Here is a 22,362-nt window from a genome sequence, read left to right as displayed (position 1 = left end):
GGCTTATAGTTGGGCTGCTTAGGCTGGCCCTTAGATATGCTGCTATAGGCTTAGACTGCTGGGGGATCTCCCATGGTGCACTGGGCTTCTCTCTCCTCCTCTCTGTCCTCCTATATTTGTCATCCATAAATCATACTCATACATGTTACTAACTCATCTTCTTCTCCAGAGCCTTCAGGCTCCCCTCATCCCAGATCCCAGGTGCTGCTGGAGGAGGCTACAGACCTGACGAGGCACAAGCTGCCACCCGTAGCTCCACCTGCTCACATCCTTGTCTGTCCATCAGTCTCTTCCCTTTCTCTCTCTCTTTATCTCTGTCCCTCTCTCTCCTTCTGTATATCTGTCTTCCTCCATGATCTGTCTTTATCTCTGTCCCTCTCTTTCCTTCTGCATGAATGTCTTCCTCCATGATCTGTCTTTGTCTCTGCCCTGCTCTCCTGCTCTCTTTCCCCCCAACCGGTCAAAGCAGAAGGCCGTCCCCATTGAGCCTGGATCTGCTCGACGTTCCTGCCTGTTAAGAGGAAGGTTTTCATCGCTGCTGTTGCAGGATGTGCTGCTGATGGAGAACTGTTGGGTGTAGATTGATTGAAGGAGTGTGGTACTGGACCTGCTCTAATTGTGAAGGGTCATGGGAGAACTTTTGTTGTGATTTGTATACATTTGTATTGACTTGACGACCTTTCACACACCCAACATGCACCTCATATCTATGTATTGACATCCACAATCCATGTTCCACAGCAGTTGTATGTGTTGAAACGCGTGTTACTAATGGCTAGCTTTACACAGATTGAATGACGAACAGTAGCCAATGAGCTAATTTTTTCAACTCTGAATTTAGCAATGCAATTGAGCTCTGCTACTGTGTCTGTTTTTTCTATTAACTACCGATCCCAGTGTTATTCCTTGAAAGACTGCATACTGTTCTTAATACTCATATTTATCCATCCAACCATTTTGTACCACTTACCCTGTTGAGGGTCACGTTGGTGGGGGGGGGGCTGGAGCCTATCCCAGCTGACATTTGGCGAGAAGCGGGGTTCACCCTGGACAGGGCCAATACGTATACTGTAGAGTTTAAAGTCTCAGATTAACCTAACCCCTTTTGCATGTCTTTGGACTGTGGGAGGAAGCTGGAGTACCAGAGAGAACCCACACAGGAACAGGGAGAACATGGAGACTCCACACAGAAGGATCCTGTGATGGAGCCGGGACTCGAACCAGGAACCTGCTTGCTGTGAGGCCACAGTGCTGACCACTGCACCGCCCCTCATTGTCATCTCAATTGTTGTATATCAACCAACACTTTGTGATTATGTACATTAAAGTAATAGTGTTGAACACATTCTTGATACTTGCTTTTGTCATAGGCTTCGCTGTAGTCTGCTCCGTCGTTACATGAGTTGTTCCACCATCAGAATTTGATAGGTTTGATTTGATATCCAGTACTTTACCAATGTCCTAAATGTGTCCTTGTAAACTTCACTTTCACCCCATCACATTATAGCGGCAGAAAAACACCAGGTCTGCCCATGTAACATCATGAATAGTTTACAAAGTGAAAGAATTAAGGACAGGACTCGTGGTGAATGGGACAAGGGGATAACCTTATTTTATTGTCAACATCAGACACAAAGTGGTGGCATATCAGCAGCCACATGCTGGAGTTACACGAAGTACATAAAATGTATCCTCAATAAAATGCAGGTCCCTTTTAAATTATAGAATCAGTCATGAGCCAGAAACTGGCCAAAACTTTCTCCTCAAGCTGCAAAAAAAAAAAGAATAATATTGTCCTCATTAGTTAGTGACTTTATTTTATTTCTGCTTACAACATTTACAATTTAAAAAAAAAATCTACACATCTTTATTGCTTGAATTATTTATTTTGAAATACTGTATGCGATTGTCAGTATTCTACGCAAATTGAAAAACTGATTAACGTCGTTTTTTTTTGGTTACTGAAGGAATTATTGTAAAAATGTAGTGTTCCTTTATTTTACTTATAATGTATTGTTACCTGAGACGCAAGGGAAGGAGTACTCTGTCTCAGCCTGGTCACCTGAAAGGAACGAGTAGAAAAAGACAGGTTGAAAAACAACAGATTTCACACGTCCGATGCACTTCAGACACTTAACAGCGTTCATAAATATTTGAGTATTTGTTTTTACTTGGATCGTAGTAGTCGTAGAGCCTGACCACAGCTGGCTTCAGGTCCTGCACCGGGACCTCCTGTACAAACTCTAAGCTGTAGGAAACTGGCAAGTCCTTTACCAACTAATTGAAGAAATTGAAGAGAGAGATGAATATTTAGAAATCTGGCGACCATGAAGTAGCATTTAATCCACCGTGTCTCACCTGTTCCAAGTAAACTAGAATGTGATCGTCCTTTTTCTCAACTCGATCCACCATCATGCCAGCGTCTTTGAGCTGTGATGAGATGCAATACATCTCGGTCATCATAACGACAACAACGATGGACATAAATGTTGCCCTTGGGCTGTTCTAATGACTCACAATTTCCAAAGACCTTGGTGATGGGGCAAACCCAGAGAGCACTTTGATATCCAGAATCATCATGTTTGTAATGTTCTCCTTCCCACTGTATCTGTAACGGAACCATAAATATTTAATGTTTTAATCTAAGATACTGGAGTGGACACATTTTAAAAAGGAACGCGCCAACTTCCCAAGAGCCCTCCTTTAAGTCCAACTGAACATTTGTATGATATTTGAAGAAATTCCTTCAAGGGAGACCAGTGTCCCCTCAGCTCCATCTGCTGCTTGGGTGAGGCATATTTCCTAGACAGCTGGCATGTTCCTTTTAGTTAACAGGCATACATTTTACATCGTATTTTTTAATATAATCCATACATTTCAACCGTCCATCCATCGATTTTGTATTTTTTTTGGATGCTTCATCAAACATGGCAACACGCAACTGTCATTGTTGTAAACACAGATGTATTTGTTGATAACTCACAGCGCTTCCATCTTCAGGAGGACTTTAGGTCTCTGAGATGTGCTGCTGCAGGATGTTTCTGATTTTGCACTGATTCTGAGAGTGGTGACTTCAGTGGGAGTCGGGATGTTATAGCGAAGGGAAATCTGAGAGACACACAGGTGTTAACATTCAGTAAAGAAAGCACGTCAATGATATTTTTTGGGCAAGTTTCTCATCGAGAGGAAGCATCACATTTTCAGATACATGGTACTTTCTTTTTTTTTTCCAGGCAAACGACTTACTCCAAGGCAGACTCTATTAGTTGTTTATAGCCAACCAATGTTTGAAAAAAAAAATCTGCACGTTGAATTCATTTTTTTTTTCCAGAAAAATGAGAATGCGTAACAAAGAAAAATATATGCAGTATGTAGTTTTATTGCTTAAACTTTCACTTTATGTTGACATCTTATTTATAATAATTTGATTTGACCCATAAAAGTTTCGCAAACTGCATATAAAAATACCTGCCAATTCTTAAAGAAGTGAATTTGTGCTAGAAATAAAGTGCAGCTGTTTCAATGCTCATTAAAATCATCCCCGGTAAATGACTAAAATATTCAGATAAAATGATAAAAAAAAGTAATACCAAGGGAAGTGCATCACATTAAGTCTCAATAGCCTGTGTTCTGTTAACAACCACTACTTAGCATTTTCTGCTACTCTGAATAAAGAAATGTTTTCTAAATATATACTCGAAATTGTGTTTTTTTTCTATTTTTGAAGTAAATGAAATTAATTCTTAAGAAAAAAGCACTATTAGTGGCTAATACAGGTCCTCTGTTCTATTTGTGGCAGCTTAGTCATACATGTTAGGTTTAATAGTGAGAGCTTCAGGATTCACTGACCTGCATGGAAGCACATGCAGTGCCCTTCACCTCCAGCTTGTACTTTCCTGTAATGTCCTGCAGCAGCTTCTCCTGATAGAGCAATTTGTTGTCCTGGTTCACATCAAATACCACTGGGCCACTGGGAGACTGGACTGTTACTGTGCTGGAACCTTCTGGACTGAACACCAGAGTAGAATATAGAGCCAGGGCCTGGAGAGCCACCACCGTGTCCTACAGCCCACACGCAAGTGTGTTAGAAATGTACATGTTATTGTGGCAAACCTTTCAAATGCATCGCCTCTTAAAGAGTAATTCCAATCACATTGCAATTTTGAAAATTAAAATAAAGGGAGACAGAATTTGTTTTACTTGTATTGGTATTAAAGGCTAAATGAAAGCTCATGTTAACACTCAAGATACAATTTATAATTAATGGCCTATAACACTGACTTATCCAAGAGCAACATGTTTGAGTTAAAGGACAAAAGACCTTGCTGTTTTCTCATATTTGTGTCAGTGGTGTGCTCCAGATTTAGCTCCTACTTTTCAGATGTGATTCATTTTGGAAAGGCCATGTTCTTAGTAAATCTATCCCTGTATGTTGAACAGCCGTGTACCTGAGTAGAGGAGAACCCTCCGTAGTAGTTTTGCTGTCCCGTAAGCCATCTGATGATGCGTGCAGCATATCCCAGGTCTTCAGTGGTAGGAGAAGAACTGAGTTTGGCCAGCAGCACGTAGGAGGTGATCTCCACTGAGAGAGAGGCTGCACTGTCTTTTGCCTCTTGAGACCAGTAACGGAAACCCCCTGGAAACAGCCACCAACAAAATCTCACTGGTTTTAATTTCAGAGAACATGCAAAACTGAGGCAGCCGCAGTGGGAGGAATCAGCACGTTTACATATTCTTTGGAAAATTTGATATATTGTGATTTTTTTTCCACCTAAAAGTAGACTTTTAAGATATGAGTCAACACATGAATCTGCAGACTTGGTCAAATAACTGGGAGCAGGAGAGGTTTCATTTGAGAGGATGACTCACCCTGTTGTATTGAAACCTTGTCTAAATGCTGGAGAAGCTGATCACGGGCGTCCATGTCTCCTGCCAGCGTGAAGACGTAGGCCAACAGAGCTGTAGTGTAGGTGTTGCTGCGGTCACTGATGGACTCCTTTAGGCAAGACAGGCTCTTCATCACTGTAGGATCCTGTCAGAGTTTGAAGGTAGAATGTGTCACAAATTATAATTATCATAATAGCACAATTAAACAGGATTTAAAAAAAAAAAAATTTTAGCCACAGTGGTACATTTTGCCCCTAGCGAGGCAAATATGGAGTGGACTCACATCTACGGGCGTACCCATCTCCAAGAAAGCAGCAGTGATGTAAGCGCTGAGAGTCACTTCATCGGACACACCACCCTGTGAAGAGGATACACCAAATGCTATTATACTGCCACTGGTTGAAAATGAAGCTCATCTGTTCTAACATGAATGGAAATTTCCATTACCTTCATTCTGTTATTAAAGAGTTTTCCCAACTTTTCAAAACAGCCGCTGTTTCTCTGTTTCTGTATCAGAAAAGCCTTTGACTCATCAATCTTTGCAGGATCAATGTAGATGAAAGCCTGAGCCTTGGCAAAGGATCTCAACACAAAAGCAGTCAACCTGAAGAATTGAGGTGAGAAAATTTATGGTGTCACGATGGTCACCACAGACATCGAAACATATGGTTCAGCTGAATAGTAAAGCTTAAAGGTTACACGACTCTGAAGAATTGATTTATTTGTTATTTTGCCCACAAATCACATTAGTTTTTCTTTGTGAGGATCTGACTCCTTCATGTTCTCACCAAGTGTTTCCCGTTCCTGTTCCAAATGTGCTGTATGCTCCATCAGAATGTTTGTAATTCAACTGTCTCTGATAGCCTGTAATAATAAAATTATTCAACACTTTTTAAAGGTTTTAAGGACAAAGATTTGACAGATTTTGTATTCATCTGAGGTGTATTTGTTCATGATGCTTCTATAAATTTGATAGCGTGTGTTTAGGGATAGTTACAATAACAAAACCAAGATAAAGAAAATCTAATCTGGACAGGGTTTCTAGACCAATCAGTTATGAACAGTTTAAGTGTGTTGACACCTACATTTTTCTTAGATGAAGCTTTCTGGTATCTTTGTGTACAGCATCATCTTGTGTTACAGTAACAAAATCAGCAACGCATTTCTATTTTCTTGGCTCATGTAATTTCAGACACAACCCAGATAAACTCAAGTCAATTCATGAAATAATGTCAGCAAAGGGTGCCATGATGAAAGTGTCTGAAAGTCTTTATGAAAAACTCACCACTGGTCAGGAATCTGGTAGCCTTCTCCATGATGGCTGGTGTCAGCTGTTCTGTGTTTTTCAGGTACTGTAGAATGTAAATATTGGGGGCCAGGAGAGCCATGTTCTGTTCTCCACATCCATACGGCATCTGTAGTAATCCATTCAGGTTCTTCAAGGCCCGGCCCAGGATGTCACCTGCACAAAAGCATTGGCTTATTAACCCCAAACTTATAACTAACCTGACCTTTAAATGTTTAATGGACTTTATCTATATTGCACCCTTTTACTTTAGGGGGCACTCAAAGTGCTTTGCAATGTTGTTTCATTCACCCACTCTTCATGCAGCATGCCGACCCACTCATCAGGAGGAATTAAGGGGTCAGGATAAGGGAGGAAGCAAGGATTGAACCAGCAATTCTTGGTTTACACAAACTCTGAGCCATGCTTCCTGATTATATGCTCGGATGAATTTTATTCTGAGGTTCCAAAACCAAAACTTTGCTGTCTGATCACCAAATCTAGCTGCTATTGATAGTCATACTCTTCACACACTGGTCAAACAAACAGATAAACTGATAAACTCCCATTATCCATGTGTAGTGACATGTTCTCTGTAGCAGCTGTTGTACTGTATTTTCTTCCGCTTATCCTGTTAAGGGTCACGGGGGGCTGGAGCCTATCCCAGCACCCTGGACAGGTCACCAGTCCATCACAGGACCAACACATAGAGACAGACAACCATTCACACTCACAGCCACACCTACAGTCAATTTAGAGTATCAATCAGCCTCGTCCTTGGACTGTGGGAGGAAGCTGGAGTACCAGAGAGAACCCACACAGGAACAGGGAGAACATGCAGACTCCACACAGAAAGATCCCACGCCCGAGCTGTGACTCGAACCTGGAACCTTCTTGCTGTGAGGTGACAGTGCTAACCACTGCACCACCGTGCAGCCCACATAGCTCTTATGATCAACAAATGTTATGTAAATTTCAAAAGAAATGAATGTCAGAAAAGTTCGCTCTCTTTGGAAGAAAAAACACTACTTTTATCAATCTAATACTGTGCTTCATTTTCAAGGCAGTGCAGGTATGGGATGGTGTCATACAAGCTTCACAAAGAGCACAAAATGATTTTTTTGGTATTTTTTTCCTTCAGCCTTATTGGATTCTTACATGCAGATTATATATGTACTGCAATAAATTCTGTGCTTTCATACATTTGTGCACATTTTAGACATTATAAATCTGCTTTCAGTTTGATATGATGACAATCTACTGGCAATAGCAAGTTTTACTAACCATGTCCTTCACGAGAGATTGAGGGAGATCAATCTGCACAAATTTAAATGACTTTACCCAGAACAGATAGCGAAGCTACAGCAGATCCGGCAATCATGTCTGCAGGGAGTTGGATTTCTGTCTCCTCTGTCAGTGTCTCCCCTGTGCACAGACAAAAGTCAAGCTGAGAGAGAAGCCAATCCTAAAAATAAAAGTTATCATTTCGATCTCAAAGGCAATCGATGCAGCATTTTTTTTTAACAACAACAACAACAACAACAACACCATCACAAGACTGGGGGTGACTGAGTTGAGATCTTCTCTCCCATTAGAAAGATAAAACATCAAATGCTTGCATCAACACAACAAAAGGCCAAAGTCATCATATATTTGACCAACGCCAACACTTGAGGATGCTTTATGATTAGAGATACTTAGTAACATTGGTGTGTCATTGGTAATAATGGATCATGGTAAATGTTTTATATAAGATTAAAAAATGACTGACTTTGTAAAAATATTCTGATTCATATATGAGTTCAAACAGTACTGGCAAATCATCAACATGATGAAAACAGCGACTTTGTTTCACCGGATGAATGTCTTTAGTACATTACTTCCATGGTTTCTGTGCAATCCCTCTAAACTTTCCCGAAATGCTTGATGTGAACCATACTGACCTTTAGGGCAGAGCAGCCAGTTGTAGGTCTTTGTTTTCTCTGTTCCTTCAGGCTGAGGAGAATGGAAACAGGGAATAATATGACCTCCAGTTCTATTACCAAAATAAGACTTTATTATCTTAAAGTACTAACCTTTACAATGAGAGATCGTGTGACCACGTCGATGCGACCTCTGGCAGGCACATTCACAATCTCATTGTCACATGAAGCATGGGAAGCCACAGCCTCAGCGCTCACCGTCACATTCACAACCCCTAGAAAACATTGAAAACGGCATTTGAATGGAGGCAAATCCAGAGCTCCTTGAATTTCCAAACATTTAATCCTTAAATTGGTAGATAGTGCTTTGAATGAGAGAATAAACTGGTTGTGCTAGTGAGCCCTTATCCCTCTGGATAAAAGGTTGTTACTCACCCAACATTGAGGGTTTCATTGTCCATCGGTGGGTCTTTCGCTCATTTCCGCAGAGACAAGACGTGTACTGTTGTCCATTGAGGGGCACGAGGGTATAATCTAAGCTGGGTGTTGGGGTCACAGAAACCTGTTCAACAGAGACAAACATTCATTTTAAACCTGGAGATGTTTGCTAACTGTAGCTGGTACATTAGCTCAGGGGTACTTGCGGGTCCTCTAGAGAATCCTACTGATTGTTAGGGGCTGCTGGTCCTGTCTTTCTTGGTCATATTTCTTTCTTTATTTCTCTCTGACAGGGAAATCCATGTTCCCGTGTATTAGTCATTCACAACCTGTCTATGATTCCTGGCCTGTGTCCCAATTTCAGCATTTTAGCATGTAAAGCTCTCCTGTTTCAATGCTCAACCTCCCAGAGCCCCTATTCATCTAGTTAACAAAGAGAACAAACACGTTGATAACTGCACGGCGTGTGATAGAATATGATCAGGCTTTCATGTGTGTGTGTAAGTTACCATGAAGCAGCTGGACTGGTAGTTGAAGACAGTTGCCTTCAGCTCAAAGTGCTCGCCTCGAATGATTGAGTAAGGCAGGGTTAGCTCCAGGAAGAAAGGCTGGAAGACGGTGAGCTTTTTACGAGGTGCCAAGCCGAAACCCTGAGGAGACATACAGAAAGCCTCCGTCTCCCAGGTGGTGATGGTGTCTGGGACAGTGAGGGACATGTCCTTTGTTCCAGACGCTCTGGATCAACAGATACACAGGCAGAGTTTGAATTTCAAAATTAGTGAAATAAAATGTATAAGAAATTACATATATTAATAATTACTATAAATGCAATCACAGCATAACTTTGGGGCGGACACAGCACAAAAAAAAAAGAGAACAAAAAAGGCCTGGATCTTGGTCTTTGGGGACCTTTCTACTTGCATTATTGAGAATAGTTATATTAAAAATGAGCCATTGAAAATAGATTTTCAAAACTAGAATTGTAACCTGCCTCATCCACTTCAATGTCAGCAAACACACCATTCTTTTTTTTTTTTTTTCCTAACTGTGTGATTGTGTTGCTATTATTTTAATATGATGCGGTTTATCTGCTCATGTGTATAACCTTAAACCTCTGGATCTCAAGATGGCCAAGTCCACCATTTGAATCTCTGGCTGATTTCTGACAATAGTCTGCATTAATACCCGGACACATGACGAAGCCTTAAAATGTTTTACATGCCCAGTGACCAACTTGTATTTTATAGCAATGGTGGGTGATCGTGAATCAGTTTTCAAAACAAAATTTTCTGTGTCCTATTCATCAAAATTCCTTGTAACAAAGGCTCACCCAACTTCCACCAGATCCCAAATCCAAGTCTCCGGGAAGAAAGTGCGGACTGTTTCCATTGGTGGAGGTGGAGGTGGATAACTCCCTCCAGGACCGGCCATTCCCACCATGTGTGTGTCCATTCTGGCGATACCAGGAGTACTGTGGTATCTTAAACTAATGCCTGAAAAGAAAATGTAAGTGCGTTAAAAAAAGCTCCAATTCCGTTTCCACTGAGGACTCAACACTATAGGCAGGAGAATCATCAATAAACTAGCTTAATAATGTGTTAAATAAGGAGTTAAAGTTAGTGGTAAAATGGGTGACAAGTAACAAACTTGAGCTCGAATAATTCAATGCCAATTCCTGTTGCTCCAGCTAATTCTTAAGATCGTTTCCAAGTTTTGTATACTTGTTATACTTGTGTTGTACCTACAAATACCTCAAGAACTGTGATGGAATTACTTGTGGACTACAAGGAAAATCAAGTAAGGTGGTAAGTAACTCTCCATCTATTTCTATCAGTCTCTCCATCATTAGGTGTCTAGTTTGGATGAAAGCACTCTTATAAGCCCGACTCGATGCAGAATATCAATATTTTTTCATTTTCTTACTGTATTGTCCTAAATGTTGATGCGCTAATACGTTTGGCTGTTGTGTCTGTGTATGATTGTGCTGTTTGTGTGCTGGACTGCGCTTTTAGCAAGTGCTAATGTTGATACATAGTAAAGTTTTCTTGCAGAAGGATAACACTACCATAACACAATGAGCTGCTGTAATGCTGGGGGGAAAAAAAAAAAAGTCTTGTACATATCATGTCATAAAGGACAAAAGAGACTCACCATAACCTTGGTGGTATTCTCTTCCTTTAAATTTGAGGCATGTAGGAACTCGGATGACTATATTTGTTGCCATCTTCAACCCTACATTCTGTATAAACCAAACACCAAAATAAAAGATTTTACAGAGCGCAATTGTACAATAGCAGTGATTTGCTGCATGTAATTACGTTGTGAAAATTACCTGGAAAACTGTAAAAGCATCATCTTTATCGCCGCGTCCAGGGTATGGCAGGACATATCTTCTGGGCCTCACATACAAGCACTCGACAGGGTCTTGAACCTCATATGGAATATGGGTTCCTTTTGTGAAAGACAACAACTGGAATACCTGCAAAGAATGACACCGGTTCGGAGGTCTCACCAATTAGAAATAAAAAAAGAATACTATAGGAACAAATTTCACTGTAGGCCTTATCCAGTCTTTTGTGTATGTTAATGTGCGCAAATGACTGTCCCAAGGCCATTTCTGCATCCTTTATTTTATTCTGAATTGATAAACTGGGCAATGAGTCCAGGTGAAGTCGTAGGCAGAGTTCTCTTTTTCAATTTTCATTTTTTTTTAATGCAAAAAAAAAAGTGACCGTAGGAGAGACTTTACACAGTGGCCAGCAACTCTGTATTAGTGTTGAACCCCTGACTCTGCTCGGCGGGGATCTCCCAATCAAACAATCTAGTTAATTCTATCATCCAACGTTACAGTGTTTCTCTGCTTTAGTTTGACTACTCACAGCCCAGGAGGGAGAACTGACTTTGTGAATCTACTTGCTCGAAGCTTCTTGTGTAAGACACTGAAACAGTTTTGCACCATCACATTGCTATCCACTTTTCTACCCATACTCTTTTCTGAAAAAATGGAAAAAAAAACGATAAAAAAGATTTTTTTTTTTTTACATGTCTTATGTTTCCATCAATTTTCTAATGGGATACTCTATCAAAATATGACTGATGGAGACCCTATTAAGATACTCTTCACTAGTCATCTTTCTATCGTGATAGCAGCAGATACCTTTTCTGCCTCCAAGGTCTTCCCTGGCTCTTTGATAAGGACACTCTGGTCAACAGCACTCACTCCACACAGAGAGTTAGGCTCAGCCGTCATCTGCAGTGAGCTAAGCTCTCCTGGGACAGCTGAAGATGGAGAAAACTCCAGCGAGACCTGATGAATACAAAAAATAGAGACTGCATGTTTATATTCCATCTTAACTTCTTTCTAACAAATGCTAAAAGTCTTCCCACTGGAGATTTAAAAAAAAACAAACATTTTTTTAGAGTGGTTTTCATTCAAGTTTTTACAAGGTGAACATAATAGTATTGGCAAATGCCAACGCCATCCTGAAAGTCACTGAGTGGAAATCACATTTGCTCTCCACTGAGTCTTGTCAGTCAGTAAGAGCTAGATTATTGTCACCAAGCTCCCCCTACTGCTGACCTTGTTACTGAAGCACTTCTCAGTGGGGAAGTCTCTGCTGTGGGCTACCACAGTCTCACTGGGGAGGACAGCATACGCCACAACCTGGATATCTGGTGCCATCTCTGGAGAAACCGTCAGCTTGAAGGACAGCTCACCCTCGGTCACTGAAACAGCAAAACAACTGTCAGGAACAATCAACTTTGTGTTAAAAGAAATCATTTCCATGCCTCTTTAAATTACAATTACCCACCTGATTGATCTTTAACTTCAACCTGTTTAACTCCCTGCATGATGATGACTCCTTTGCCTAAGACCTGGACAAAACAGTGTAATCAATGAAGTGCCAGGGCGTTGTATGATACAAAAGTAGAATGAAATGCCCACTGATATTGTTGGCTCTCTCAGGAAAAAAACCCATATCTTTACTTCACCACAAGGTATGGAGAGGCATCATCTCACCTCATTGTGACATAAGGATGATAATGATGATATCATTGAGCGGAAACTTTGGTTGAAAGTAACTACAACAGCACATTTTGTCGACAGCAGTGACACGGGTCTAATGGCGTTTCTCACCGAAGCAAAGTAGACAATCCGATGGGGCAAATTTGCATCTGTTTCCATCAGGTGAAACATTTTGCTGTGTGCAGTGGGAGGGTCATTGCTGATGGTGGGCGGAAGAGAATCACATGGGGGAAATCACACTGAGAGCTGCTGCTGTCTCGTCCATGTGGACATGAATAAACCTGATTTGTTATCAGAGATTTAAGCTCCTCTGAGAGGGGACAGCTAAGCTATATGGCATGCTTCAACATAGAGTGCACTTTTCACTGCCCATGTAAAGTCTGCAAATTATATCATACAGATAAGCATATTTTTATTTCTTTATCTATATTATGCAAATCGTAAGGATCATATAGATAAAAAACAATGTTAAATGTCTAGACTCTTACTTTCCCACTTAAATTATGCTTAAACTGTACATAAACAGGGACAGTTTAACAGCAGCAGTATTCCCTTTCCCTGTGCGGCAGAATGTACCTGCAGACTCTTATTATGTCAGACTGTCACGAAGGGCGAATATGCACAAACAGTTGTACGTCCAAACTTGGCGAACGATGCAAATAATTAACATTTTGCCGACGATGTATTTCTTATTTCCTCATGATGGTGACGAAAAGATAAACGGGCCAATTAGGAAAACAACCAAATGTAAAAAGCGGGCACAAAACACACATCATATACCATTTAAACACGTAGTTCTTTGCATGAGATGGCAGTAATATGCTGTGAAGGCCATTTTACAATCATCTTTCCTACGTTATCTTTGCCAGAAGAAGCCATGATAAGCTGAGAAAGCGTTCACCCCACTCACCAGATACATCACATCGGCAGTGCCTGCAGCCTCACCAACTACAGCATACTGGATGGAGATGTCCACCTCTTTGTCACAGGGGAGAGGTTCCTTTATTTCCTCCACATTCAGGGAGCTGACTGACTTTACATCAGGAGTAGAGGTTTGGGCCAGAGACACTGTGTGTTCTCCAATTTCATAGTGTGGAGTTCTGTAATAATGGTTTTCCAGTCTTGTTTGTTCAGAGATCTAGAGGGGACAAAACAATCACTTTACATGAACCCTCATGGTTATTGTCACTTCTTTCAGTATATTAGATCCTCTCCCCCATTTTTCAACATGTTCTCACTGTATTCTGATTAAAATTGGTTCAGGAGGGTTCTAGTGTTAAGGAAAAATAATGATTTTAATGCTGTGGCTTACTTACGTAGAGGTTATAGTCCTTTGAGCTACCTGTGGTGCTTATGGAGAAAGTAGCCGTACCATCACTGTCAGTTGTGAGGTTCTGCAGTAGACGTGAAGATGACCACCTGTCGCCCTCAAACAAGTACAACGGAATGTCGGCAATGGGCGTATCATTGTGGTGAACAGCTTTAACCTGTTGGAAGCACAAATTTGGATTACTGAGAATGATCATGTCAGTTGCACACGCATGTGGAAGATGGGAGGGATTATTTACTTTTCCTTCGATATTCGATCCTTGCTGATAAATCTTGGGTGTGTCCTCAAATGAGAACTTTCCAATTACATATGTAATCTGTACTCTGGCCTCTTGTTGGTATGAAACACCTGTGGAAGCAGCATCCATGTTAGAAAAACATGCCATACTGGATGATTACACAATATTATAGTCCCTTTCAGAAAAACGAACACAACGTAATGAAAAAAAGACTTGCCTGTCCCCTCCTCTTCCACTTCAGCGCTGATTTGGAGATGGTCTTGCACCACCTTTATGTCAAATTTCTTGAAATCTGACATCTTGATGGTAAAAGTGCTGCAGCCCGTTTTATCAGTCTAAAAAGTATGATAAATAGATAATGAAATTTCATTAAATGGAAGTTATTCACACTTAATTTCTGCTCCTGTATTCATTCATGTAGTCACTTTAAAGTAAACTTCGGCAGCTGTGACTGTCCCTTTTGTTCTGTTGGATTTTAGTTGAGTATTTTCAGTTTTGAACTTTCAAGGTTGTATTATGAATGCCTTTGTTTTGACTTTTGTGTTTGTTTGGTTTTTTTTTGCTTGTGTACTCCTTGTTTTCTTCGGTGCCTTTGCCTTTCCTGTGTTTTCAACAGATCTCGTCGTCCCATTTGGGCCACCCTAACATTCTTAAGAATTACTAACATTATGCTCTTTTTCTTTGACATGTAAAAAACGATGCATATTTTATTTCAGCTAAACAGTTGCCATGAAAACAGGATGTAACTGCCAACACATACACGAACCTAGCGGCTACAATGCTAAAGATAAAACAGTGAGTAGATGTTGATATACATTGGTGACCTTTTGACTTTATGTTGTATAAGCCTTCAATTCAACAAGACCACAAGTCAAAGATACTCAAGTGCCATTTTGAAAACAACTCGCAATGGGAACAGGATCAGTTGGCCTTTATTCGCAGGTGTGTGCAGTGGGAAAACGATCTTGTTGGAGCAGAGAAGAAGCAGTTTCCTTAGAATTAGTACCTGTTTTGTTTCCTCGTAGCATGGGGCAGCTAACCCCTCAAGGAATTCATGGGTGACTGAGTAACCGTATTGCTGAAAAGGTCGGCACACCTTAATTTTAGCACTGCCTGGCACAGGCTGTCCATATGTATACCTAATTAGATGTCAAAGAATTTAAAAAGCACGTCATCAGTGTGTTGCGCTTAAGGACACATTTGCACACCAAACTGTTTTTTTCTTTAAAAATCAATATATAGGACTCATACTTACTTTGCACACACTTCAACCGAGAAGTCTTCTTGCACAACACACACTTCTTCTGGTGCAGTTAATTTTGCGTCAAACTTAGGCAAAACTGGGGACAAAATACGATTGTTAGAATTCCATTAAAAATAGGATCTAAATAAAAAAGGGTAAATATTACAACTTACCATACTTCTCCACCTTGAATCTGTGAGATATTTTGTGTTCATCGATTGACACTCTGATGTTGTAGAATCCCACACGTGCCTCAGAGTTCAAGGCGTGAGAAAGCTGCAATATTTTACCATCCGAGGTCTTGTTCAGCCACTGTCCTATACGGTTCCGGTTAGCATCCTGTCAAATCAAAGAAAGCAAGCAGATGATTAACATAAATTAGCCCCTTGTATGCTCAGCACTGAAATACAGTGCAAACCATGTTTCAATAAACATTTGACTATTTTTTTCTGTTTTCATCTAAAACTGTAGTTTTTGACATGATGTTACCATTTTTAGTCCACATTGTGCTGGGCTGCAGCAGTTATTAAAGCTGTGATCACACTATGGTAAAGACTATGACATTAAATTTAATACCAAAAAGAGCAATGTCATGATTGTTAGAAGCAGGGGACAAAAAGTGTGTTTTTCCTGTGTTCCACTTGTGTGATGCTCCTGTCCCAACATGTAGAGAAGTTAAATATTATATCACTGATGACCTGAATGATGACAAAAATACCAACAGACAGAGTTCTAAATTCAACGCACAGGCCAACAGTTTGCCTCACAAGTTCAGTGTGTTTTCTGTTGATGTAAAATGTCCATTACTCAGAGCTTTTTGAACACTTATGTACACAGCTCATCTTCGGTGTAGTTACACGAAAAGCATCAGTCGGAGGCTGACTGTGACCTACAACGATGCAATGAGGCCGCTGCTTCAGGTTCAAAGATGGCACCTCACCAGTCAAATGTATGCGTTGTGTGGCGTTCCTGCATGTGAGGTACGAGTAAGACATCTGATGTACAATTTTATGTGCCACTTAGATGCGTCAGATACCAGCATCATAGCTTTAACCAACCCTATGAAGAGCTGCACTTGTTACTCAGCCAGGCTCAGGAAACATTGGCATGATAGCCTACAAATGAACTGCTTAAAAAGAAGTATTGCTGTGGTTCTATAAACTGTCTTGTTTTGTCTCTTAGTTTTGTTCTCATTCTAGTTATTCTTTGCTATGGACCTTCTGAGAGTCTGGAATAAAGACTGAATGAATGTTACCTCTGTCAAGGAGATACACTGACTACCAAAACCCGTTTGTTTATTAGCAGGAGATCGCAAAACTGAACAGAGGGATTTTGATAGATTTGGAGGAAATATAGGTAAAAATACAAAGACATAGTGATTCCCTTCTGTAGACACTCTGGATTTGAAATTTTGCTGAAAAAAAGCAAAGAAACACAAAAGGAATACCTGAGTTTAAGTGACCATTTAACCAGTTAACCATTTGGAGAATGTAGAGTTGAATCAGTTAAGAGGTTAACGCTGAAGTTTTTTGCACAACAGATCAGAGTTAAGTGCGACTGGCCTTTTATGAACACCGAAAAAAAAAAGCATGACAAAATACATATAAAAGCCCAAACTACAACTTGAGATAAAGACACCAGGACACACATCTGGCCTTTGCATTGGACGGGCGTCCACTTATTTTTTTCTGTGCCCATTCAAACAGATTAGTGCAGCCACACTCCATGCCGGAAATGCATGTCAGATGGAAATCTGCTGCAACCCAATATGCGCTCAGGTGGCGGGCTGATGTTCTTCCGCGAGGCGCACGCATTCGGTGTGGCTTTGAAATTAAATCTCTTGAAAATAAGTTTGTTTTAAGAATTCCTTCGTTTAAAATTTTGGTTCTTTACAAAAAAGAGATGTCAGTGACACAGAGGTAGACACAAGATGTGCGTCCCATTATTTAAAAGTTTTACCCACATGCGTTAATGTTGAAGCAAAATTTAACGAGATATCCTGAGTGTTTCAAATTGTTGATCCATATTAACATACATTAACTTGGGCTTACCTCGAGCTCAACGACGCTGTACTGCGAAAAAAAAAAGAGAATTGTTAAAGGATATGTATTTTATTTGTTTGGATAGCTTTCATAACATTTTGATCCAAAATAAACATTATCTAACCTCAAATAGTTCATTTTCTTTTATGGCCACTGTTAAAAAAATGGGAACCTTGTTTTTAAGGGTCAAAGCATCAACAAAAACGTACAACTCAGCACAGGCAGGTTTACTTAGAGGGGCCCTGCTTGTACTATTGAACCTTCATCAGGGGCCGATTGATCCAGAGCTCCAGTAAAAGGTTGCTCTCATGTGTGTTTACACTGTGTGTGTATTCCAGTCCATTGGGGTGCAGTTTAAACTGCTGAAACACTCACCATCACATTAGCAGGTCTGAACTTGCTGTCCATTGAAACAACTCTGAAATGCACTGAAAGAAGAGATTACATAAATATATAAAATGGTTCAGCACCAAATGTGCCTTAAGTAACATTATTATTTCACTACAATTGTACTGCGGGTATCAGGTTATTTACAAGTGTATTTTTTTAAAATTTGCTAACTTCTTCAATGCATTTTCTACAGAACTAAACCACACAACATTAAAACAAATATGGTGCATCCCCACCAAAAGGGGATGGAAATAAATATAATCCTTAAATATTGCTGGATTTTTAATAATAAGCAGATGAAATGTCCAATTTTTGGAAAGCCCTATTTCACACTACAGCTGTTTGAGCTTCGAGTCACAGCTCGGAAATTAATGTAGTACAACAGCTAGCTATATTATTACTGGTTTCCACATTTTCATTATTACATAATAATTCTAACTGTATTTCAGCCTGACTAACAGTGCAAAAACTATCGGATTGATATATTTTCTTAAACTGTGATGCTGATCAACATTATTGTTCTTTATTATAGGCCTGAGCCTCTGCAATGCTTGCCCTTCACTCTATGTGTGCCCATTTAAATCAGAGTGCGCCATGTCCAGGAGCTGATTGGTCCTGCCACCGTCCAATCACAACTTGCCGCCGCTCCTCATCAGGCTAACTACAGACAGCTGTACTATTGCAGCTGCAGCCAGAGACTTCTGACAGTGTAACGTGTTTCACATAAAGGGATATTTTGGCCCACGTTGCTTCAGTGCTTTTAACCCTAAGTGTGGTGAGTTCTGAGTTAGTGTTATTACTACAAATATCTGATGTTTACTCTTTGAAATGAGTGTCTCATGCTACCACGCTGTAGCTAAAAGCCATTTTAGTTCATCAATGTGTGATGTGATGAAAAAAGATAGTAATACATATTCCTAGAGAGTGTTTGATGCTGATTTTTGACAAATTCATGCAGTATGCGTATACAGATATTTAAACATTCCATGAGCATCCATCCATCCATTGTCTTCTGCTTATCCTGTTATGGGTCGCTTTCAGGCATGAGGCGGGGTCAGGTTGCCAGTCCATCGCTGGGCCAGCACATAGAGACAGACAACCATTCACACTCACAGTCACACCTACGGTCAATTTAGAGTATCCATCAGCCTAGTCTCCATTTTGCATGTCTTTGGACTGTGGGAGGAAGCTGGAGTACCAGAGAGAACCCACGCAGGCACAGGGAGAACATGGAGACTCCACACAGAAAGATCCCGTACCCGGAACCTTCTTGCTATGAGGCGACAGTGCTAACCACTGTACCTCTTTGCCGCCTTGCATGAACATATTTTTTTGATATACTGTATGCTAATGTTTTAACTCAAACTTACCTGTTTGTCCAGGGAGGTAGATTGGTTTATCTGTTTGGACGAAGGTCAGTGATTGATAGGCTTTGAACATGACTCTTCTGACTTCTCTTGAGTAAAACGTTTCACCTTGCACCACAACCTCTAGTTTCTGCACCTCTTCCTTCACCACTGATGGAGTCTGTGTTAGGAAATGTGACGTTACATATTCACACATTTGCAAAAATTGACGTTGAAATTAACAAATGCACCAAAGCCTATTTTGAGAGCTGACCTTAAACTGAACACAGGAGTGAAACTCTTTGCTGGAGGTCTCTTGTAACAGGGTTGTGTTCTTCTCATTAGACATCAAAGTGACGGTCATAACCAGAGTCTCGTTGGGCTTCAGGAGACTCGCACAGAATTTGGCCTCACTTCCAGCTTCCATAGCTGCAGGAATGGCTACCATGTACTGTCTACATTCAAAGAAACATACAAAAACACTCACTGAATCTGTGTGAAAATTAAGATTAAAATTTGATGGCGTTATGTCAGTTTGTATAGAGGTACACTCACGGTCCCGTCTCTGTCTGAGCCACAGATGTCCAGCTCAAGATGACACACAGCGCCAACGTCCATGACTGAATCCCGAGGCGACCCATGACCAACTGGGATGATCCGGGAATTCAGCATCTGTTAAATAGCCTCTGGTACAGAAACCCGCCCCCATCTCACCCACACATGCTGACCTCTCAAGGTAACCTCACTGTTTGATGACGAATCATTTTCAAGGATCCAATGTGTCAATCATTTGTAGACTTCATGGACATCATAGACTACAATCATAAGCCTTTAATCATCAAAGTGTCTATGCCTCTCCAGCTGCAAAGTGAAGAAATGAATTTTTAGCAACTTCAAAGGCAAGGCATGAAAACTCTGCAAAACCTCTGATACCATGAAACAATGGTTTGCTGATGGATAATTGGTCCAACTCCTACTTGATTGAGCTTCTGGAGTATCACTAGACTAGCTACCATGATGGTTGCGCATGATAGCAATTCTCAACGACATGCTAAGCTTTATATTGTTCAATGTGCTGCACAGCTGATTAATAATAATCTGAATGTGCTCACATTGTTATATTTCATTGCCAGTAACGCTGTTGTGATAGCTGTGATTTTTTTTCTTCTTCTTTGATCTTTGTTGTCAGTTTGCTCTCTGTGCAAACAATGCTGGGATGTATTGAAGATCAGCTGGCAATATCTTTGTTACAGTTTGGGGAGTTCTGCAACATTGTACTTTAACCAGTGTGGGATGTTTGGTTTTGTCATGCAAACAGTTCTTTACCTTACTTTAAGGGCCAAAGTAAAGGTTTTTTTTTTCTTCCACCACTGAGTAAACCTTTGTGAGCTGATAAAGATCTCAAACTGAGGCGAATTTACTGTTAGTAAATTATTACAAAACAGGAACTGTACGCAACAACTGAAAGCGCACAGCAGCTTTCGAACCTGAGGTAAAAGAAATCAAAGTAATCTGTCACAGAGGCGCTTCAGAGTCAGATGCACAGTTTGAAGAGACCAATTAAAACGTGGGACAACGGAGTATTATAAACTCATTATAGAGAGAATGCTGGTCATTTATCTTCGAGGTCAGGGGCCTTTATCAGAAAGGCAGTTCAACAAACTGAGTGTAACCCTGAAATGTGATAGGAAACACAGTGTTTGGTTTTCGAACAACTGATTTGAGTTAAATTAATCAACTCCGAATGTGTCCACCATGACCTAACAAAGCCCCGATAGTACCGTGGCAACAACTACCAAAAAGAAGGGCACATTCTTGACCTCTCTGGAGTTAGAAGTTATCGTGCGTACATATGGCCGGTATGAACAGAATTATAGCGGAAAAAGTAATGCGCAGGCAAGGAATCAAGAAAGACTTGATATGGGAGAAAATTGTAACTGAGTCAATGTGTAACTTTGAATGTATCTGTTCATTTAAAATAATTAATCGCTCTTATAAGTTACATGTAAAAACTAGCCGAATGGCACTGGAGCTAAAATTGTTTTTCATCCAGGTTCAATCCCCCTGTCCGTCCTAGTCTAACACTGCTAGGTAGAATAAACCAATGTCACAACTTACCTATGCAACTGTTTGGACAAGTGACTGACTAGTTGACCATAATACGTGTGCCATTACTCTACAAATGAATTGCTAAATCAAAGGGAATATATCATTCACCTATGTTGACATTTTCAAAATACTAAGACCCTGTTTGTACCTCCATATCAGGCCTTGTTAGCTGGAAAAGATGATGGGATATTGATCAAGACTGTCAATGAATGTGTTCCTATCTGCATGTATCCTATCATCAAAATTGGCCGTTTCACAATTCTTATCTTCACAGGAAACAAGACAAGCAAACAGATGAATAAAAAAACATTTTGTTACAGGCAGAGGTGATGAGAAAAGAAGACATCTGACACCTTTCATGGTGAAGAAGGCCATAGGCTTTAGTACTTTAGATAACCACACAAGGTGACATGAAAACACCCACTGGATGGGTCGCCAGTCCAACCATCCTTTTCCTACCCTTTATCCTGTTAAGGGTCATGGGGCAGCTGGAGCCTATCCCAGCTGCCTCCAGGCAAGCGGTGGGGTTCACCCTGGTCGGGTCGCCAGTCCATCAAAGGGCCATTACCAAACAAGTTTCCTTATTTCAAAGATACAGCCTTAAATGAAGAAAGGGGAGAAAAAAAAACCTGACTTTTAAGTTCAAAGTTCTTTTTTATGACTGGCATTTTGCTACTTCTATGACCAAAACATCTTTAAGCGTGTCTTTTCTAACTTCAGCAGCTTCAACCCAGAGGTGAGTGTATGAGCAAGCGTAATTGTGCATGAGCATAGAACTACAGATGCAAGAAAGAGAACTCCGGCGTGATTGAAGCATCTCTCTTGCAGTGGCAGCAGACGGTGGACACTTTCTAATCCTTCAGGATCTATTACTGTCATTATTGCACACCACTATGCCGTGGTACGTGTGTGACGTCTACATCACCGACATTGCTTTGTTGGGCAGAGCTGAAACCCAACGAGGAGAACAAGGATGTACTAAAAATATCAGGTGTGACCACAGGCAAGATAAGATTTTTGAACATGTTTCCATCATATTAGATCAAACCAGGTGTAGGCATGTCTAAGTCACACATCTAGGACATCTGTTATCATCACATGTCAG

General features: G+C 40.5%; 1 protein-coding gene and 1 long non-coding RNA gene across 2 annotated transcripts; one reads left to right on the top strand and one right to left on the bottom strand.

Moving 5' to 3' along the window:
* Positions 1-1,593: 1,593 nt before the first annotated feature.
* LOC147254401 (alpha-2-macroglobulin-like protein 1) lies at positions 1,594-19,846 on the bottom strand. Its single transcript, XM_086216022.1, has 36 exons — positions 19,704-19,846; positions 19,423-19,603; positions 19,173-19,329; positions 17,788-17,840; positions 17,422-17,442; positions 15,544-15,709; positions 15,383-15,467; positions 15,134-15,266; positions 14,345-14,462; positions 14,128-14,237; positions 13,876-14,046; positions 13,470-13,697; positions 12,345-12,408; positions 12,113-12,258; positions 11,690-11,839; positions 10,865-11,011; positions 10,684-10,771; positions 9,863-10,025; positions 9,042-9,267; positions 8,530-8,656; positions 8,248-8,369; positions 8,116-8,167; positions 7,514-7,597; positions 6,173-6,349; positions 5,676-5,751; positions 5,335-5,491; positions 5,171-5,245; positions 4,870-5,032; positions 4,449-4,636; positions 3,850-4,062; positions 2,984-3,108; positions 2,518-2,608; positions 2,359-2,430; positions 2,172-2,277; positions 2,021-2,062; positions 1,594-1,768 (listed from the first exon to the last, which is right to left on the bottom strand). The coding sequence occupies exons 1-36, from the start codon at positions 19,787-19,789 to the stop codon at positions 1,764-1,766; spliced, it is 4,368 nt and encodes a 1,455-aa protein (XP_086072148.1). The 5' UTR covers positions 19,790-19,846; the 3' UTR covers positions 1,594-1,763.
* LOC147254402 (uncharacterized) lies at positions 14,879-18,465 on the top strand. The gene is made up of 3 exons (XR_015118159.1): positions 14,879-14,922; positions 16,208-16,350; positions 18,335-18,465. It is a non-coding gene; the product is annotated as an uncharacterized LOC147254402 (long non-coding RNA).
* Positions 19,847-22,362: the final 2,516 nt, after the last annotated feature.

This window comes from Aulostomus chinensis, chromosome 10 (assembly GCF_037954235.1).
Source record: "Aulostomus chinensis isolate RoL2024-O1b breed Wild chromosome 10, RoL_Achi_v1.0, whole genome shotgun sequence".
NCBI lineage: Eukaryota > Metazoa > Chordata > Actinopteri > Syngnathiformes > Aulostomidae > Aulostomus > Aulostomus chinensis.
Note: the sequence above shows the minus strand (reverse complement) of the source record. Positions and strands in the feature narration are given on the sequence as shown.

Coding starts and splice junctions, on each gene's coding strand:
- LOC147254401 (XM_086216022.1), bottom strand. CDS start 19,789: ATGGGTCGCCTCGGGATTCAGTCATGGACGTTGGCGCTGTGTGTCATC. Junction 11,840..12,112: donor AGAAGTGCTTCAGTAACAAG/GTCAGCAGTAGG, acceptor TGTATTCATCAG/GTCTCGCTGGAGTTTTCTCC. Junction 11,012..11,689: donor AGACCTTGGAGGCAGAAAAG/GTATCTGCTGCT, acceptor CATTCTTTGCAG/GTATTCCAGTTGTTGTCTTT.